This window comes from Engraulis encrasicolus, chromosome 1 (genome assembly GCF_034702125.1).
Source record: "Engraulis encrasicolus isolate BLACKSEA-1 chromosome 1, IST_EnEncr_1.0, whole genome shotgun sequence".
Taxonomy (NCBI): Eukaryota; Metazoa; Chordata; class Actinopteri; order Clupeiformes; family Engraulidae; genus Engraulis; species Engraulis encrasicolus.
The window spans coordinates 12,648,859-12,669,634 of NC_085857.1; the positions used below are offsets into that span (position 1 = coordinate 12,648,859).

Sequence of the window (20,776 nt, forward strand, 5' to 3'; positions counted from 1 at the left end):
ATTGTTTATAGCACATCATTGCCAGAGTGCGGGGGTAACCAAAATTGTTTGCATCCCCACTTTTGTGCTCCCTAATGAGGCTTTCTCAACTTGTACTGCAGACAAATGAGTGCAATGCAGCAACAGTAACATTGAAATTAAGAATCATAAAAAAAAACGCACCACCACTTAAGAAGTCGTTCAGCTGCCCATGAGTCCCTGAGCATGACACCGTTCCCACACCACAAAATTACCCTGGAGGTACAGTACCTGTTAGGCTGTCACCTGTGGCACTGTTGTGTTGGAAATTACTGGAATTCAGTTGTGTGCATTGTGTACAGGGCTGGGCTGGGGGAGAAATAGGTCCCGGGCACATTTGGCTTAAAGGGGTCCCTCATAATTAGCGGCGCAGAACTGACTCACAGGTGGACCCCGCACTCTCGTGGGCCCCTACTTTTTTAAAAATGTAAAAAAAAAATGTTTAAAACATTTCACATTTAATATTTCTGAAAATAGAGGCCCACGAGGGTGCGGGGCCCACCGGGAAATGCCGGTTATGCCAGATGGCCAATCCAACCTGATGTGTACTTGAGTGCACAATGCACGTGCTGTGTGTCACAATGGCTAAAAAAATACGTCTTTCAAGCAGTTTTACAGTAAAAGACTTAATGAATGAATGATGTCACCAGGACAAGGAATTGATTGACTGCTAAAGTCTCCCTTAAAGTTGCACAGCCAGACTTGTATTTCCGCAACAAAACAGTGATGAATAGCCTACGCATTTCAACTCTTTGGAAAATGTTGCCTGTTGTGTGAGGTTTTGTATTTGTGTGTTGAGAATTCGAGACACGATTCCAGAAATTGTGTGTAAACTGTAGGCCTAGAAAAGAACAAGAGCACAAATTACTATGATTAAATGCTTAAACAATCCAAATTACAATGATTGTTTAAACAGCAAGTGGCACAGCCACATTCAAGTAGAGTCAGCCAAACAAAGCATGCCAAGGCAAAGAATGTTTATTTGTAAAGGTGCGTTGCATGCACAGTGACATCTCAATGGGTTTAACCTTTAAGAGTGTGGGTTTTTGAACATTCTATAAAAAGAATGTGTTCTAACAATGCAAGATTCTAAAATTCCAAATTGTATTGTATGGCACCCAGAATTCTATAGAACTTTCGCTGCCCCAACATTCTTGTCACACCGGTGTGACGATACACTAAATAAGGCAGGCAAGGCAAGGCGAGGCAAGGCAAAAGGCCAGGCAAGGCAGTTTATTAAAGTGCATTTCATACATGGAAGCAATTCAATGTGCTTTACAAAGAGATGAAAACCATGCAAAACAGAAGACAAAAAGCATAAGCATAAAGCAATCGCAGCGCAAGGCGTGCTGTAAAAGAAGATAATAACGCAAGACAAATGCAGATAAAAACAAGATAAAAAGGTAGGAAGGTGAAAGAATAACATAAAAATAACCCATGAAAAAAACATGAAATAAAATAAAATGAAATAAAAGCAACAAAAGAACAACACACACACACACACACACACACACACACACACACACACACACACACACACACACACACACACACACACACACACACACACACGGCTCAGGCACGGAGACAGAACTCTCATTTTAAAATAAATTATTCTCTGTCTCTGAAGTAGATCTTAGTTGAAGGTAGATAATGTGTTATATCAGTTTATTTCTAGAATTTATCCCACAAATTTAAATGCTATGTTATTCAAATATATTTGCCACCACCATCAATTTCGAAGGACTCCTCATGACTTGGAAATGTATAGTTTCCATAGGCCAACATGAGTAGGTGTAGGTCCTCCATGTCTGACATTTCAAATTAGGCAGGAAGGTGGAGAATGCGCGCACATCAGTGGTACAGGTGCTGGACAAAATAAAGTAACTGAAATAAATGATAGAAGTCCGCAACACTGTTAATGCTCCCAGTGATTTATTTGCACTACGTTTCGGACCTTCGTCCTTTTTCAAGGTTGCACTTGAAAAAGGACGAAGGTCCGAAACGTCGTGCAAATAAATCACTGGGAGCATTAACAGTGTTGCGGACTTCTATCATTTATTTCAAATTAGGCAGTCATAGATGTATATTGTAAGCACCAGTGGTGACACAACTGCACACAGGGCCCCAGGTCAAAACACTTAGGGCAGAGATTCTTTAAGTATATAGAGATATGCCAACATAATAGGTTTCTATGGGCACCTAACGTGACCAGGTTCCGGTCTGCCTAAAGGGGCGTGTCATAATGCTCCTAGCATTGAATAGAACAGTCCTCAGGTCTGCCTAGGTCTGCCTAAAGGGGGATTTCCCCCCCAATAATAGAACCCAGAAACAATGTGCCAATGGAACCTCTCTCTCTCTACTCTCTCTGCTTAGGGGGCCCTATACGGCCTGCCAATGTCACAATAGCCCCCGCCACCAATGCCAGAGAGTGCCCTGGGCCCCAGGGCAAATGCCCTGCTCGCTCTCCCTATAGAGCTCACAAGTGGGTGACAACGAGTTTGTATGCGCTGATTAGCATTTTAACGGCATCCGGTTTCCTTATGTGAAGCCAGTCACATGAACAAACTTCTGCTCGATGGTAAGTTTTGAAAGTACTAAACCAAGGCGATTTGAGTAATTGCAATTATGTCACTTTTTAAGTTGTATCAAAAGACTGTTGCCAGGAGTGAAAAACAACCTGTATCAGAGTTTGTTTAGAAATATTTCCAAAGTCTCGTACGCCAGTAAGGTTTCTGGCGGTTTGCCATGGGCATGGACACGGCTTGTGAAATCTCCCTCCTGTAGTCTGACAGTTTTCTGGGTTAAGCATGTTGATAGCAGCATCGTATTTATGTTGGCGTTTGACACAAAATGATCAACCATGTCATCCCTACAGCCTATTTTTAACACCCTCGACAGTTTGTGGGGGTTCGCTAATCGCGTGTTTGCACACACACCTTATTTGAGACTGGTCCCCATTTATTTTCAATCGCCAGTGGGAACCGAGAAGTCCTTAAATGCTAACAAGAAAGACTACAGTCTACTGCATGCTTCCGGGTGACTTGCGGACTCAATAGCTCTTCTCCTGGTAAGCACTTTAATCAGACCTGTGGATATCAGGCTATTACTAAGTGGATATGAAATATCCTATTTGTGAATCACCAGCATACATTTTGAAAATAAACGACTAAAACGAGATACTGCACCTTTATTGTCTTGGGTTTCAAGTGGCAATAGCACGTCTGGCGCTTCTCATAGTCCAAAGCACATTGCTCTGCAGTACTTCACATGATGGGTTTAAATTACATTACACTTGACTGATGCTTTAATCCAAAGCAATTTACAGTAATTTATGTAGGTACGGGTTATTAGTTACAGTCCCTGGAGCAATGTGTGCTGGAGCTGGAGAGTGCTCCTGGACTTCCTTTTGGAGCTAGAAAGCCACATGCTTGTAGAAGAAGAAGAAGAAGAAGTCCAGGTGCCTACAACTAAACTCATTTTGACATGACCTTTTAAAGGATTAATTTCACATCTTCATTGAGCAGGGGTGAGTTAAGTCTCCTGGATTCAAGTATCCAGTGTCTCAAATGGACCACTTGTGCACTGCACTATGTTTTAATGTGTGGGGTGCACTGACTAGTAGGCCTACGTACTGAAACACAATGCCCAAAGTGCACAAGTGCGCCATTTGACATACCGTGCACGTCTTGACCAAGGGCTCCAAGCCACGAAAAGAACGTCCAGTTGCCTACAACAAAACTCTTTCTGACATGACTTCATTATATCCCCGAAACGCGGAGCCGCATCCGCGTCCGCCGCCGCCGCGTAAGGTCTTTCGTGTTAACGCGATAACTTTTGAACGGATGTTTGGATTTGTCCCAGATTTTTTGGGTGAATGCTTTAGGGCAGGTTCATGAACTGATTCGAGTTTGGAGGTCAACACTTTCAAGATGGCTGAATTCAAGATGGCCGAATTTTTGTTTGGTCCATAACTTCTGACCGGGTGGATGGATTTGTCCCAGATTTGGTGTGTGAATGCTCTAGGGTAGGTTCATGAACTGCTTCGAGTTGGGAGGTCAACACTTTCAAGATGGCTGAATTCAAGATGGCCGAATTTTTGTTTGGTCCATAACTTCTGACCGGGTGGATGGATTTGTCCCAGATTTGGTGTGTGAATGCTCTAGGGTAGGTTCATGAACTGATTCGAGTTTGGAGGTCAACACTTTCAAGATGGCTGAATTCAAGATGGCCGAATTATTGTTTGGCCCATAACTACTGACCGGGTGGATGGATTTGTCCCAGATTTTGTGTCTGAATGCTCTAGGGTAGGTTCATGAACTGATTCGAGTTCGAGTAAAAAAAATTACATTGTATTAAATATTGTTACACTGGTTATTACACTGTACCTAATGTGGTATATCCACTGAACCATTAAAACAGTATTACCATTTGCCCCATTTTTTGCTTCATTTTCACAATAGTCGTTTGGTTTTAAGCCTATGCACGTCATGTCACGTCTGTATGTATCATATACGTTTACGAAATGGTGGACGGGAGTGGTAGGAATGATGGGGGACTGGAAGCGTCGCGTTTCGGGGATATACCTTAAGCAGTCGAAGGCGACTGCACAGGCAGTCTAGTTTCTCAGCTTCATTGAGCAGGGACAAGCTAAATCTCCTGGCTCTTTGCATCTCTTTGAGTCAGTCCTGTGTATGTCTATGTCCTTTCATGGTGTATAGAGAGAGAAACGTAATTTCAATTTCCTTGTATGACCTGTGCATATGAAGAAACTGACTTGAAAAGCTGACTTGACTTGAGACTTGGTCTGACCAAGAGCACAACAATTAACGTTTCCCAAACGGCATGGTTGACCCGCCTCCCTAGGTTGGCTACTGGTTGACTGGTGTCAGACAAAGTGGGTGGAGTTCATGATTTTTCGGGAGATCAGAAACTATATTTTACATTATATTATTACATTACATTGCATTTGGCAGACGCTTTATAACCAAAGCGACTTTCAAATGAGGACATAATCAAGCCAACATCACAAGCAAATACAAAGTGCACAGGAAATATACAGAACAACAAGTGCAGTTGCAAAGAGGGGTTATTTTTATTTTATTTTTTTTTGTTTTATTTTTTAATTAATAAAGAGTACACACACAGCACACACACACACACACACACACACACAGCACACACACACACACACACACACACACACAAACTAAACTAAACTAAATTAAACTAAACTAAACATCATGTCAAGAGTCTGCCCTGGGGCTAGGCCAGCTCAAGCATTAGTTTAGTAGCTCCTCTCGAAAGAGGAAGGTCTTTACTTGTTTCTTGAAGGCTGCAAGAGATGTGCTTAGTCTTGCTGTCTCTGGGAGACCGTTCCACCACTTGGGTACAACAACGGAGAGGAGTCTCGACTGGGAGTACCTAGAGCGACTGGCTGGCATTGCTCTTGGCCTGACTAGAAGCAAAGCAGTAGGTGTTGCGTCTCAAGTTAGAGGTGTGTCGTTCACATGGTTGACCCGCCTCCCTAGGTTGGCTACTGGTTGACTGGGGTCAGACAAAGTGGGTGGAGTTCACGATTTTTTGGGAGATCAGAAACGATATTTGCATTGCTCTTGGCCTGACGAGAGAGCAACCAGAAGGTGTTGCGTCACTAGGAGGGCGTGGCCTGGCTACCAAGTGTCAGCAGCACATCACGACCAGAGAGAGTAGAGAGAGAGGTTCCATTGGCCCATTGTTACCAGAGAGAGGAGAGAGAGAGAGGTTCCATTGGCCCATTGTTACCAGAGAGAGGAGAGAGAGAGAGGTTCCATTGGCCCATTGTTTCCGGGTTCTACTATTGCAAGGGGGAGGGGGGGGATCCCCCTTTAGGCAGACCTAAGGACTGTTCTATTCATTCTAGGAGCATTATGATACGCCCCTTTAGGCAGACCGGAACCTGGTCACGTTAGGTGCCCATAGAAACCTATTATGTTGGCATATCTTTATATACTTAAAGAATCTCTGTCACGACCGAGGTGCCTCTGGTCCTTGGAGTCTTATTATCAAAACATGTAGCCTCATTCAAGACAGGTTGCACAATTCAGAGTCTGGTTTTATTATTAATATACAGTAAATGTCAAGTTGCAGAGATGTGGACTTGTGACTTGGACTGACTTGTGACTTGAATCACAAATGACTCGACTTGAGACTTGACTTGCCAATATTAGGAATGACTTGTGACTTGACTCGACTTGTACGCTATTGACTTGAGACTTGACTCGACTTGACAGTTTTAGCTCCTATAGATGTGGCTAGCCTGATTATCATAGACTTACAAATCTCTTTTAGACTTGGTCCGACCAAGAGCGCAATTAAAGTTTCCCAAGCGGCATGGTTGACCCGCCTCCCTAGGTCGGCTACTGGTTGCCTGGTGTCAGATAAAGTGGGTGGAGTTCACGATTTTTCGGGAGATCAGAAACGATATTTGCATTGCTCTGGGCCTGATGAGAGAGCAACGCAGAAGGTGTTGCGTCTCAAGGAGGACGTGACCTGGCTACCAAGTGGCAGCAGCACATCACGACCAGAGAGAGTAGAGAGAGAGAGGTTCCATTGGCCCATTGTTTCCTATTAAGTTGGCATATCTCTATATACTTAAAGAATCTCTGTCACGACCGAGGTGCCTCTGGTTCTTGGAGTCTTATTATCAAGTTTTATCAGAGGACGCGCTCAACTTGTTGGAAAAAATGAATGTCTTTGGGTGCACGATAAAAGGTATCCACGGAAAGAAGAAAAATCCGCACTCACAAACCAAGTCTTATTATTTATTTATAGATTACCACCATGTCCAAAAGCAAACGCGTTTCGGCTATCAAGCCTTCATCAGTGCGTGGTACCTCGTACCTGGTAAGCCGAAACACGTTTGCTTTTGAACATGGTGGTAATCTATAAACAAATAATGAGACTTAAGGTGAGTGCCCTACCAGTTGGCCACGGCAGGGCCCACGTTGCAGAGGTTCAATACCTCTTGGTGTAAAATAGCCCTCAAAGGATTTGCTCTTGCTTCTCAGATTCGGGGAGTGTCAAGTTCTTGTGTTCAAGAGGCAGCAGCACGTCTTGTCCGAGCTGCCTCTGGTCTTTGTCACTGTCCACGGCGCGGTACCCTAACAAGGCCATGGCCTCCCTGCAGGCCTCCTGCACCCTCTGCACCTCCCCATGAGGCAGCGAGCTCCTCCACACCTGTGCCACGTACTTCATGTCCCTCGAGTCGGACCCGAACGCACCGCGAGAAGAACTCCTGCGGTGCGTGGAGAGGTGGACCCAGCTGTGAAGCTCCTTCGTCATGTTCAGCCCCACAAAGCGGTAGATGTCCTCCACCTGGTTGATTGATTGATTGATTGATTGATTGATTGATTGATTGATTGATTGATTAGAGCAGAGTTACTCAAATGTTATCAGACTGAGGAACACTTTGTCCCCTCAAAAATGTCACCTGTCATGTCAAAAACTCCATAACTCTGCGAAATGAAGTACTGAGCAACTTTGAGCCTTTGAGTAATTGGGTGGAAAGTAGAAATTTATAATGATGGCTAAACAGGTGCCGGTCCATCATAGCAGAAGCTAAATTCACCTAGCTCTTGGAATTCTGAATAGCGCTCGGACTTCGGAATGTAGGGGATCTATGGAGGCGAGGAATGTGGCGAAAGTTAGGGCTCAGCACCACGTTTTAACACAACGTAAGCCATTTCACACCGGATGACTCCTTTAACCCTCAATTAAAGTTAAATAACTTCAGAATGGAAGAAGATAGAAGCATGCCATTTTCGCATGTAGAAAGCTGGGATGCTCAGCTTCCGAATAAGCCGTAACATGTGTCTGTAATTCTAAGGCAAAATATTCGGTGGCTGTTCAAAATATGACAAAAATTGATGAATCTGACTGGGAGTCGAGGACTAGTCAATGTGTTAATGGGTGCTAATTTGACACTGCTAATTTTGATTAAGTTATGTAATAATGTTACAAATATAGCCTACTGCTAACTTATCTTGGAAAAGTAGAAATCCCCTTGCAGACCCCATGAGCTCTGTTGCAGACCACCGGTGGTCCCCGGACCACACTTTGAGAATCACTGAATTAGAGCCTTTATTGTCCCACGGGGATATACATTTTCACAGACAAGTAAATTTTATCATGTTCGGCAATTAGTAGTCAATATAGTGGACATAGTAAGTCGCTTTGCATATAAACGTCTGCCAAATTCGACGTAATGTAATGTAACCATACATACCTGTCCAAGTGGGTCGTTAGCTATGTCCTCGTAGCGCACCATCTTGTAACGGGTGTGGCTCGGTAGCGGTGGTAGTAGGTGCGTATCGTTGTCGTTGAGCGGACTTTGTGGAAACACGGTCCGGTAGATCCGCACGTGACTCCGGCAAATAGTCTCCATGGCCTTGTAATCCTCCTCGATTCCCACCAGGCCGCGTTGGTGCTGCAGTAGTATCCGGCTGTCTCTGAACAGGTCGGCTCTGACGCGTCTGCGCGACCTCCACACGGCCCGTGGATCCCTCACCAGGTGCAGGATGCGCAGGTCCAGCGTCGGGTCGCGCAGCAGCGGATACAGCGACTCCAGCTCGAAGATGCGGACCGTCTTGAGCACCACGTGCGAGTAGTGCTTCCTGCAGGCGTCCGCGGCCGAATACAAGGGCTTGCCGCCACACTTCTTGTGACACTCCCCCTGCTTGGCGGTGCAGAGGGGCGGAGAGCAGAGTGCCCGACTGTGGGTCCAGAAAAACAGGTGGTTGGTCTTGGCGTGGGGGCCCATGTACGACTTCATGATGGACATGTCACACTTCAGCACCTGTTCGTGTCAAATTATACAAACATCATTTTCATTTTTTTTATCATTTAAATTATGTAGAAGAATATTACCGTACAAATACACCAAGCGTGACATGAGCGATTCCAGTGTCGGAGGTAATTGACTTTGTTTTGAGCCGCCGGCGAGCAGTGGTGGACAAAGTAAAAGTGAAAGTACTTTTGTGGTGTAATTACAACAGTAGCACATGGCATTACATAGCGGTTACACCGTTTACTCCATATTACCTACCTATTCAGATAGACTTTGTTATTACTAAAGAACATTAAAAACCTAACAAGGACCCACCACGAACTCAACCCAACCTGTACAGAATCGGCTTATCGTAAGACAAGTACATTGGTCAAATTTTTACTCAGATAAGTTACCTGTGTTGGAAAGAAACTGTGTTTCTTTTTTTAACTTTTACTTTTACTTTGTCCACCACTGCCGGCGAGAGAAGAGACTAAAGCGACTGGGGCGGCAAGGAGCGATTTGAGCGACTTGGGCGACAGTTTTGTAGTTGGCGAATATGATGCAAATGAGATGCAAATGAGCTATGATGCGGTTCGGTGACAGCCGCCACAGCCAATTGGAATGTTGGAATGCGTGCATTCTGCTTCTAACGGATTTACTTGTTTCTATTGCTCGTATCGTTCGTATCGCTCTTGCTGGAACTTCTAGCGATTCTCTGTCGCCGCCGATATATTCTTTAGGGTTAGGATTAGGGGGGTAAATCACAGCCTCATGACCATATGATACGGTCTCAATTTCTTAAAGCAGGGATTCAATTATTTTCGATACGTAAGGATTCCCCACAATACGATACTATTCGATCCTGATCATTTGCCATTACAGCACCTGTCGTAGCAGGTCTCTCATTACAGCACCTGTCGTAACAGGTCTCTCACGGCCATTACAGCACCTGTCGTAGGAGGTCTCTCACTACAGCACCTGTCGTAGCAGGCCTCTCACTACAGCACCTGTCGTAGCAGGTGTCTCATTACAGCACCTGTCGTAGAAGGTCTCGCACGGCCATGCGTAGCTCCTGGGCCCCCCGCATGTGCATCTTCCTCCACACGTGCCACGCCGGCTCCATCAGGTAGAAGACGGACGGGTGCTGATTGAAAACCTCGAAAGACGAAGACGAAGACAAAGAGCACATTATGGTCAAACACACTAACAGATGTGTAACAGATTGACAATGCATTTGACTATTGTCTCATATAATGACATTTACATGCTCGCGCACACACACACCCACACACACACACACACACACACCTGGCCCAGGAAGGATGAGCCGGACCTCCAGGAGGAGACCAGCAGTACGTGGACCTTGCCCTGGGACGGAGATGGAGATAAAAGACACACAGCGCCCAAAATGAGCAGTCAATATTCCAGAGCAATGACAGTCAAGTATACCTTTTAATCCATTTTTATTTATGTGACATATTGGAAAATGTTACGTTATAACTGATTCTCAAACTGGGTCGCAAAGGTATTCCAAGTGGGCCCTGAAACCATTTTCTAAAAAAATCAAAAAAATGTTTTTTATGTGGTTGTTAGCGTGACGGACGTGGGCCCTGAATATTTGTGAAAATTTCAAGTGGGCCCCAAAGAGGGAATTGTTGGGAACCCCTGGGTTATAATATAGGCCCCTGGGTTATAACATTGGTCCGGCGCAAACATAGGCCCCTGGGTTATAACATAGGCCCCTGTGTTAAGCCCCCTGGGTTATAACATAGGCCCCTGTGTTAAGGCCCCTGGGTTATAACATAGGCCCGGCGCAAACATAGGCCCCTGGTTATAACATAGGCCCCTGGGTTATAACATAGGCCCTGGGTTATAACATAGGCCCCTGGGTTATAACATAGGCCCCTGGTTATAACATAGGCCCGGCGCAAACATAGGCCCCTGGGTTATAAGATCAGCCCTGCGCCTATGAAAGGGTTAATGCCTTCTTCAGACCAAGAGCGACCTACGCTGCCTGGTAGCGGAGGTAGCAGAAGAAATTTCGCCTTGAATTCGCCGTATTCGCTCTGGACGTGAGTGACATTGACATGTTTGACTTAGCTAATCACATAACGGCTCTGGCTTGACAGCCTGGGACATTTGGAGTTCTGAACATTCCAATTGGTTTTCACCCAACTGCGTCATAGCTCATTACTAAGGATAGGCCTGGCCGATATATTGGCCAATATTTGTGTTTTTTAAGTGTATCTGTATCGGCCGATACACGTGTGATTTAGGCCGATACGAAATATTTATTATTTTATGTTATTCAGTTTGTTTTAAAAGCACCAAGACACTCTATTTTTGTCTTACTTGATTGTTAGAGTGGGTGTTTAAATGTTACAAGTTCTACCTCAAATTGGTAATGTTAAATAAATGTTTATTTTTAACTTGAGACCTGGAATATTTGTCATTTTTGAAACTTTTTTTACCCATATCGGCCCCAAATATCGGAAATCGGGTATCGGCCAAGGGTGATGAAAAACAATCGGTATCGCATCGGCCATTAAAAAACCTGTATCGGTCGACCCTTACTCATTGCCATAATATTAGCTTACTTTTTATCGTCAAAATTTGCTCTGGTCGCTCAGTTCGCTTCGCTCCTGGCGAATTTGCTGTGGTTTGCGCTGGTTGCGTCCCCTCCATAGAGAAATAATGACTTCCGTCGCTCAGTTAGCATAGGTCGCACTAAGTGTGAACAAGGCATAAGTATCTATACACATTTAATAAACCATTAACCACTTATAGGCCTACATTTTATAATACAGGTAAGGCCTATATATATTTATTTATTACTGTGGATGGAGATTGAAATGGTGGCGGTGGCGGTGGTGGTGGAGGAGGAGAAGCCAAGGATGGAGGTGATGATGGTGTAGCTTTGGGGTGGGCGAAGACGTAGGGGTAGACTAGTGACAAGCTGAATGGCAATGACCAAGTCGTCATGTATTGCTAAAGGCCCCATGCACTGTCACAGTAGTGTAGTACGTTAGCAGTTACTGTAACTTTCAATGTCTATTACAGCGTGCCTCAGGAGGTACAGCATGCATTAAGGGGTTAAGTATCTATACACATTAACCATTTATTCATTTCATACTGTATTAACATTTATTTATTTATATGTTTTATACTGCAATAACAAGATTTACACTGTATTAAGAAGATATATATTTTTTACTGTGGATGGAGATTTAGGTGGTGGTGGTGGAGGAGGAGAAGCCAAGGATGGAGGTGATGATGGTGTTGCTCTGGGGTGGGTGAAGAAATGGTGGAGCTGTGAAAAGGTGATCAGGTTCACCAGCACTATCACCAGCACAATCAGGTAGCTGAGCTTAACACGGACCATTGTGCACGCCAGCTTCTCACCTCTCTGTACATAGAATAGAATAGAATAGAAATTAATAGAATAGATTAGAATAGAATAGAACAGGATAGAATAGAATAGAACAGAAGAGGCTAGAAAAAATTTGGTTGAGTTTGACCCAGATCATTGTGAACAGGAGCACACAACAGCTTCTCACCTTTCTGTACAATAAAATACAATACAATACAATACAATACAATACAATACAATACAATACAACCAGTATTTACATAGCGCAATATCACAACTAAAGTTGTCTCAAAGTGCTTTCAAAATGCACATACACACTGTACACTTTCCCACATTCACACACCAGCTCTGTAGGCTGCCGCGGGGGGTTCGTGTGAGAAAGTGCAACATACACACAAGCACACACGCACGCATTCAGGGGCGCTGCCAGAAATGCTGGGCCCCATGAAAGATTTGAATTTTGGGCCCCCTTAAGTGCTTGGGCCCCCTTAAGGGCTCCTATCAGTGCTTGGGCCCCCTTAAGGGCCCCTATCAGTGCTTGGGCCCTTAGAATCTGTACCACTTTTCCCCCCCTAGCGGCCCCCATGCACGCATTCACACACACAAACATAAACACAAAAACAATATCCCCAGAGAAAGATGATTCTGGAAGTGTTCAGAACATAGCGTAATTTCATATCATCAAGACCTAGCCTAGCGCAGGATTTGTAGGTGAGAGAGGGCAAGCAAAATACAGGCAGAGGAGTAGAGTAACTTGCTCAATCCTGAGGTGTCTACCTAGTCTAGAGATCTAAATGCCCCTAGTGGCTGCAAATTGAACTTGCTCCCGGCTTTCAGCTGTAACGGCTGTGATACATGTGAATTCCACCCGCTTTCAACCTGCTCGCTCGCCTCGCGTGGTGACGTAGCACTGTTTCCCGGTCAAATTAGCTTAGCTTAGCAAATGCTGTGGTCAAACAACCGTCTCTCTTCAATCACAAACACTGTATGCAGGGCCGGTTCTGGCTTATTTGGCGCCCTAGGCGAGTTTGAGTTCTGGCGCCCCCCCCCCCCCCCTTTTTTTTTATACCTTACAGAACACAAGAGTAATACCGGTAGTAAGCTTAACTAAATAGCATCAAGAACAATAACTGTTTTGCATCAAATGGATTTCTGGTTCTTTTGGACAGCCGACCAACACATCAGATTGAGTCGCATGAAAGTACCTTCACTGTGTGGTGTCTTGGATGTAATGGTGGTGGTGCCCCCAACCCCAGATGAGAGGGAGGATATCAATGTGTTTGAATTGTAAAATGGAATTGAAATGCCAGGAGAGTGGTACAGTACATTTGCATGTCAAATGCATGTGTAGACAATAGGCCTACCAAGGAGGTCTGCATTGATAGCCTATCTACACTACCTACACCAGTGTTTCCCAACCTTTTTTGTCTCGTGTACCCCTTAAGCCTTTTCATTGTGCCATGAGTACCCCCTAACTCCCTTTTTCTATTGCAGTGTGACTATGCTCCATGCATTTGTTAAAATTAAATTTTTCCAAGTACCCCCTGTAGTGTGCTCGCGTACCCCTAGTGGTACACGTTCCCCTGGTTGGGAAACACTGACCTACACCATCACAAAGTATGGCAGCAGAACAATTTTAATAAGCTACACATTTGTGCTGTATATGATTCCAAACCAATTTCATTTCTGGACTTGAAATAGTGGTGCATTTGTGAGTAGGAGAATGAGAAGGGGGCTATCTATGTGTTTGAACTGGAGGGACAGGGTGAGAGAAAGGGAGAAAAGCTGTCACGCTTTTGAATTTCATAATATACAAAATATAGTAAATAGCCTCACTTGTCTGCAATACTACATCACTCAGCATGAAAACATGCTGTGCATGGTTCTGTTACATGATTAATGTAGGCCTATATGTCATTCTGGTCTGGAAACAATGTTTTTTTTAATCTTACAACAAGCAGGTAATTCATTCAAGTGGATGGAAGGAGATATGGCAGCTAAACTTGTTTTAAACATGGCACCAGTCTTACTTTACATTGCTTGTCAACCTAAGCAAGTATTATGATGTCAGGTGGGTGTTAGTGAGTAGGCTACTAACAGCTACTTTACTGGATTTCATTGCTTGGCATACTTGGCTAATGTTAGCATGCTAACTAGCGATTTCTCAGATCAAAAGCAAAGCTCTTTTTCCCTCTAATTCCAAACAGTAGCCTCATAACTATTAGGCTTTCCATCATCACAAACGGTTGCTGATTAAATCACATACTTCCAAAACAGCCTCTGCAACCCCTGCATCATGCAATGACTGGTTTAATGAGAACATAACAATTCTCCGCCCAGCAGAGCTGCATTGCTGTTCGCGCTTGCCCTCCGTCTCTCGAATGAGTCTCCAAATTCAAAATAGATCGGACGCTGTCACTCGTTCCGCCCCCTTTCTCAGGACTGTCTGTTTATTGGTTCACAGACTTCCCAGAGACAGTTGAAAGCGATATTACTATTGGCTGAGGGGCGCTTTGCCGTGAGGAGCGCTTTCGCCACGCTTTGTTGATTGCGACTTCATAAAAAAACCTCCATATCGCAAAATTACGCATCGGAGAGCGCCATTTCGGCGCTCCTTCTTCACATTGCGCTCTAGGCGACCGCCTAGCCGGCCTATGCTTATAACCGGCCCTGACTGTATGTACAAATAAAAATGATGAAACAGGAGCGAATATATTGGTCACCTTAACCCAAGTGTCATTTATTTTAAAGCCATCTGTGAAAAACGATCGGCAGATTTGACACCACCGAAATCAAAACAGCCTCCATTTTTAATATCCCAGTAGTGCTGGTGACGCACGTGACGTCATGGCGTTGAAAGCTCTCCCATTGGTTAACGCTTCGCGGTGCCGCTACATTTTTCAGCCAAGCTCAACTTTCTCGCCTCGCTCGCCCACCGCCCGCCACCCTCGCTTCCCTACGTCACCACCTCTCGCCTGGCTGCCGCGTCCCAACAGAAAATAATGGAACGCCACGCTTGTAACGCTTTGGAAGCGCCCATGTAAATCAGGCGTAAGGGTTTAGCTCGCTAGGCTTAGGCTAGTGTCTACCAGACAATACATATCATAAAGGTCGATGACAAGACAAATAAAGCGGTAATGATGAGGGGTGCTGGGGTACTGCTTATAGTATTGTAAATAATGCATGAAAACCAGTCATTTTGGAAAACGGCAGCCATATTGAATTTTTGGCAAAAATTGAGGTGGCCTCATGTTTTAATCTCTTCCAATAGGCCTTCTGGCCTTCTTAAGACCGTCTTAAGACGTAACACCATTCCCTTGGATTTAGTGGTAAGCGTCGCTGTCAAGATGCAGTTAAGTCGCTCGTACGAAGGACTTTGTTAACGACGATAGCAAAGACGCTTTCGAGATACGGACCCCTGGTCAGCAATACACAGAGAAAACGTCGGTAGGATGAAAACCTAATTTTTCCACCTGCTGACCTGCCTATGAGGGGTGCTGTGGAACGCAGTGCACTCGCACCATATAGGGCTGTGCAATATATCGGATTTATATCGTGATATCAATATTGCTGTCAAAGAATATCAAATTTCATAAAATTGATTTGAAACAATATTTGTGTCATTTTTCTGCACTGCCAAAAGGTAGGTTACGATAAGTGCAATACATTCCCCTCCACTTGAGCCATTGCAAGAACAGAGCAGACTTGCTAACCAACACTCGTGCAGAACACCACTGTGTGTTTCTGCATGTCCCTCCACTCACACTGCTGAAGGGAGGGAAGATTGCGAATTGTTTAGCACTAAAATTTAAAAGAAATATTGTCAGAAAAATAGTGATATCAATGTTGACTGAAATAATCGTGATGTTGATTTTTCTCATAATTGAGCAGCCCTACCATACAGGCAGTTGGCAGGTTCAAATCCCACCTTGGTCATATCCCAAACCCTACCCTATATATCCGTTCCTCTCACAGTCTTCCTGCCTCAACAAAGGCTCAAAACAAAAAGTTCATCACAAATAGGGAATATAGGCCTACGATAAGGTCAGCGAAAACAAGCAAGTTGTAAAAAAAGAAGAAAGACTCCATTGGATTGTTCTCACATTTCAGTGTACCACTGACAGCTTTGGCTGGGCCCAGGACAAAGTCATCTGATAGGGCCCCCATACCCAATACATTCAATATAATGAGGACCCAATTTTGGTCCCCCTATCTTCCAGGGCCCGGGACAACTGACCCCTTTGTCCTCCCCCGCCCCCGCCCCCCCTCCCCCTGATGATACATTTCTTGAAACTTGACATCATCTGCACAACACAAGCAGATTATTTTTAAGCCGACAGGATGAGTGACAGCCTCCGATGAGATGACCTGTTCTACTGGCTGGCAGGCTTGCAGAATTAGCCTATTTCACGCCAGTGCATTGCGGTGCAGCGACTATGCATGTTAGCCTGTCACAGGGCTTTGTGGAACATGTGTTAACTTGCAAAAATCGTAACTCAAAGTTCATAAGGGTTGGAGCAGGCGTCACCCAACAGTTTTTTTCTTCCTTTTAAGGGTGCTGACCAAAATATTGTAAGACTGAAAAATGAAAAAAGGTCGCACCATGCATAGGTTTGTTTTATTACACACACACAAAATCGTAACTCATAAATGCAGATGTTTCAAGTCGTCGTGTTATCTTGCCATATGAAGCCATGTGGACCCTGTGGAATCCCCCGACTATATGTGAAAGAAAGCCGTGAAAGCCCACCTGGGAAACTCCAACGCCCATTGTCATTGTGACACAGCACTCAAGTGGACACTGCACACACCGAAATTGCATTTCTGCCTCACCCGTGCAAGGGGGCAGCCCCCAATGGTGCGGCGGGACGGTACCATACTCAGGGTACCTCAGTCATGGAGGAGGATGGGGGAGAGCACTGGTTAATTACTACCCCCAACCTGGCGGGTCGGGAGTCGAACTGGCAAACTTTAGGCTACACGTCTGACGCCCTAACCGCTTATCCATGACTGCCCTATACAGTAGGCTATAGCAGTTAGCCTATAGTCCTTCACACCATTTGTGGCTTGTTCATCAAAACAAATCTAGAACGGCTTACCATAGCCTAGCCTATGTCTAACAAGATTTTTAAAATTTTAGTTTTAACTCAGGATCATTCATCAGCAATTATCCATTTTCAAAATCTTTCAGCAAATATAGGCCAACGCTGGAGTATGCATTGGGGAAAGTAGGTATCTGTCATGATTTCAGAGCTGTCCCTCTAAACGTTTTGATGCCGTATTAGACAACAGAACTTTCTAAAATGACCAGTTCTCTAATATTAATGAATTGCATTTTTTCAAAGACATCAGGAAATACACAATGCAAGACGTAATGCCAATTAAAAAACAATTGAATTTTGAGGACCAAATATCTAGCAAAAGCTAGATTGCAAATTGAACAGCTCGTCATTTATCATTTACATGCATCTTAAAAAGGGGTTTTAGTCAAACATGCTTGGCAGACTGAAACACATTTTAAGCAAGCTGAAAACCAATGTGAGGAGGCTATAAGTAGACAGGGGGAGGTCACACCGCCACAACAACATCAGCTGATTTTAAAGCACGCCACACATCACCATCCATGTGACCCTCTGATGAAGACGGAAGATATACCATCGCCATTACAACATCAGCTGATTTTAAAGCACGCCACACATCAACATTCCAGTGACCCTCTGATGAAGACGGAAGATATACCATCGAAACATGTCAGGTAAAAGATCAAACTTGTACATGTCTGAAGTAAAAGAAAATCTCAAGTGTGATAAAAGACATGCAGTAGCCTACTTTACAGTCGAACTGTACACAATAAAATGATTCATCCATGGACCATTCAATTCTTATGACACATATTATATAATGTCCTTTTTGAATACACTTTGTGTAAGGTACATGGTCCAGTAATGGACACACATGGACATTCCATGTAGCCTACTGCAACATGTGAACATTGTATGGAGAGAGTATAAGGGTTCACTCACATACTATAAAAATTGCCCATTTCTCTCTTCTTTTTTTTTTTTTACAAGATTTGTGTAGCCATGCCTTATACCACATCTTTTTTTTTTATCTTTAAACAATGAGTGGTAATGTGTCAGTAGTCCTTTTTCAGGCTGAAACTTACCTGTATTGCACCGAAACATCAGTCGTCAACAGCAGTGATGCACTGGAACAGACTATACTGCAGAGCATGAGAATGAATGAGTCCATACAGACTGTTAGTCAGGGTTGCCAGATGAAGATTTTGTGTACACTTATGCCCATAGACATCAATAGGACTGAGCTGCCATAGAGGCTGGAAATCATCAGTCACATCTGGCAACCCTGCATTCCGTGTCAACGATGCTCGTGCCAAAGGAACACATTGTTCATGTTCATGTTCAAGTTCAGTTTATCTTGTCCCCAAGGGCAGGGTTTCCCAAACTGGGGTGCGTGCACCCCTGGGGGTGCGCGGCCTGCCATAAGGGAGAGAGAAGTATCTTGATACGCCCATAAGGGCCGAAACGCGTAGGCATTGTAGCCAAATAAAAAAGTTAAAAATTGCAACCTTGAGTGCCTCAGCATCTGTCTTCCTAACTCCAAGACTATTGGAAGAGAAGATCCCCCAAAAACGACTGTGCATAATATGCAGTGAATGAGCAGTGAATCCATACTTGCGTGGCCATCAGCACACCAAAATATTCGCTCAGGGGGTGCGCGAACCACATTGAAATGTACAAGGGGGTGCACAGGGAAAAAAGTTTGGGAACCCCTGCCCAAGGGGAGACTAGGTTTGTAGCTGGTATTTAAAAACATTCAGGGCCCTGCCGTGGCCAACCGGTATGCCACGCGGCCGACCCAGGTTCGATTCCCATCCCGGGTCATTTGCCGACCCTTCCCCATCTCTCTCCCCATTCGCTTCCTGTCCACCTCTCGAATTGTCCTGTCAAATAAAAATAAATACGTTGAACTTCGGCTTTTTTTCGCACACCTCAGCTGGCAGGTGCGTCGGAGATGGCACCATGGGTCACTCAGCAATAGTTCAAAAAAACTCCCGCACACTGACCATTTCGCTGTTCTTTCTTTAATAAACGACGTTTCGGTGCTAGACCTTCATCGGATTGCCTGATGAAGGTCTAGCACCGAAACGTCGTTTATTAAAGAAAGAACAGCGAAATGGTCAGTGTGCGGGAGTTTTTTTGAAATAATAATAAATAAAAATAAAAACCAACATAGGCCTACAGGACAGACAACACAGCACAAGGACATAAGACTGGGACCAATACACAGAATTCAAAATTAAAAATAAAAACAAATATGGAATAAGAGGATAAAAGAATGCGATAAAATGGTAGATCAAGACATGGAGATTAAAATACCAGTCCAATGTGCAAAAACTGCAAGAATTGTACAGTGCAGGAGGAAGCATTAATTGTGCAAGTTCAACATAGCTGTGCAAATAAAGGAGCATTTGTAACGTTTATTCCTTTGGGTCGGAACTCTAAACCTTCAGTTCAAACTCCCCATACAGAGGGGTGATCCACACAGTCTAAAATTGCATGCACTTTCCTTTGGAGGTGGTGACATTGTGGCTGCAAAGACAGCAGTGACAGGTTACCTGCTTTTCCTGTTCCCCCCTGTGGCGTACCAGTGCAAATCTTATATGACAACATGCCATACATTTTCCCCTGTGAATCTGTACACTTTGTATGGTACATGTATGGCACACATAAACATTCCATGTACTGCAACATTCCATGTTTTGCAACATCAGTCGTCAACAGCAGTGATGTAATGGAACACTATACTGCAGAGCATGAGAATGAATGAGTCCATAGAGCTTGAAAGTGACGTCACTTCCCCCGATTTCATGGGACCTCAGCGGCGATTTTAGCCGAAAATCGTAGCATTTAATCCAATCGCGGTGTTAAAATGATATTTCGATACCCCTTCGAGTTGTGCCACGAGCTCCACATATGTTGTTTCTGATATTTTTGTTTAATTTTTCGTACGAACCCCCAAAGGTTTTAGCATCAAGCTGTGTTTCTTCACATTTTTCATGCCGACGGCCTCGGAACAAAACATTGATACTTCTGCATGAATAATCGTTATCTAGCCTCTTAAACAGCATATTTGTAGCCCGGCGCATATCATGACTGAGATCAGAAGATATTTACTCGCTACCATGTTGTTAGATGGTCAGCTTAGGTCCCGTGAAACGCGGAACTAAGGGGCGGGACTTTCGAGCTCTATACTGACTGTTAGTCAGGGTTGCCAGATGAAGCTTTTCTGTAGACTTATGTCCATAGACATCAATAGGACTGGGCTGGCATAGAGGCAATGTTGCCAGATTGGGCGGATTCCCGTCCCATTGGGCTGCTTAGGATGGCCATCTGCGGGTAAAAATGACATTTTGCAGGAAAGAATTTTTGGCCATTTAGTAGACATCAATAGAATTGGGCGGGATTTAGTGCTTCCAGGCAGGTCTTGAGCATTTTTTGGGCTGGAAATCATCAGCCTCATCCTCATCTGGCACCCCTGAATAGAGGCTGGAAATT

General features: G+C 44.3%; 1 protein-coding gene across 1 annotated transcript; it reads right to left on the bottom strand.

The window, feature by feature from the left end:
• Positions 1-7,041: 7,041 nt before the first annotated feature.
• On the bottom strand, positions 7,042-18,545 carry LOC134445922 (carbohydrate sulfotransferase 4-like). Its single transcript, XM_063195084.1, has 6 exons — positions 18,508-18,545; positions 16,302-16,321; positions 10,136-10,224; positions 9,864-9,983; positions 8,285-8,854; positions 7,042-7,374 (listed from the first exon to the last, which is right to left on the bottom strand). The coding sequence occupies exons 1-6, from the start codon at positions 18,543-18,545 to the stop codon at positions 7,042-7,044; spliced, it is 1,170 nt and encodes a 389-aa protein (XP_063051154.1).
• Positions 18,546-20,776: the final 2,231 nt, after the last annotated feature.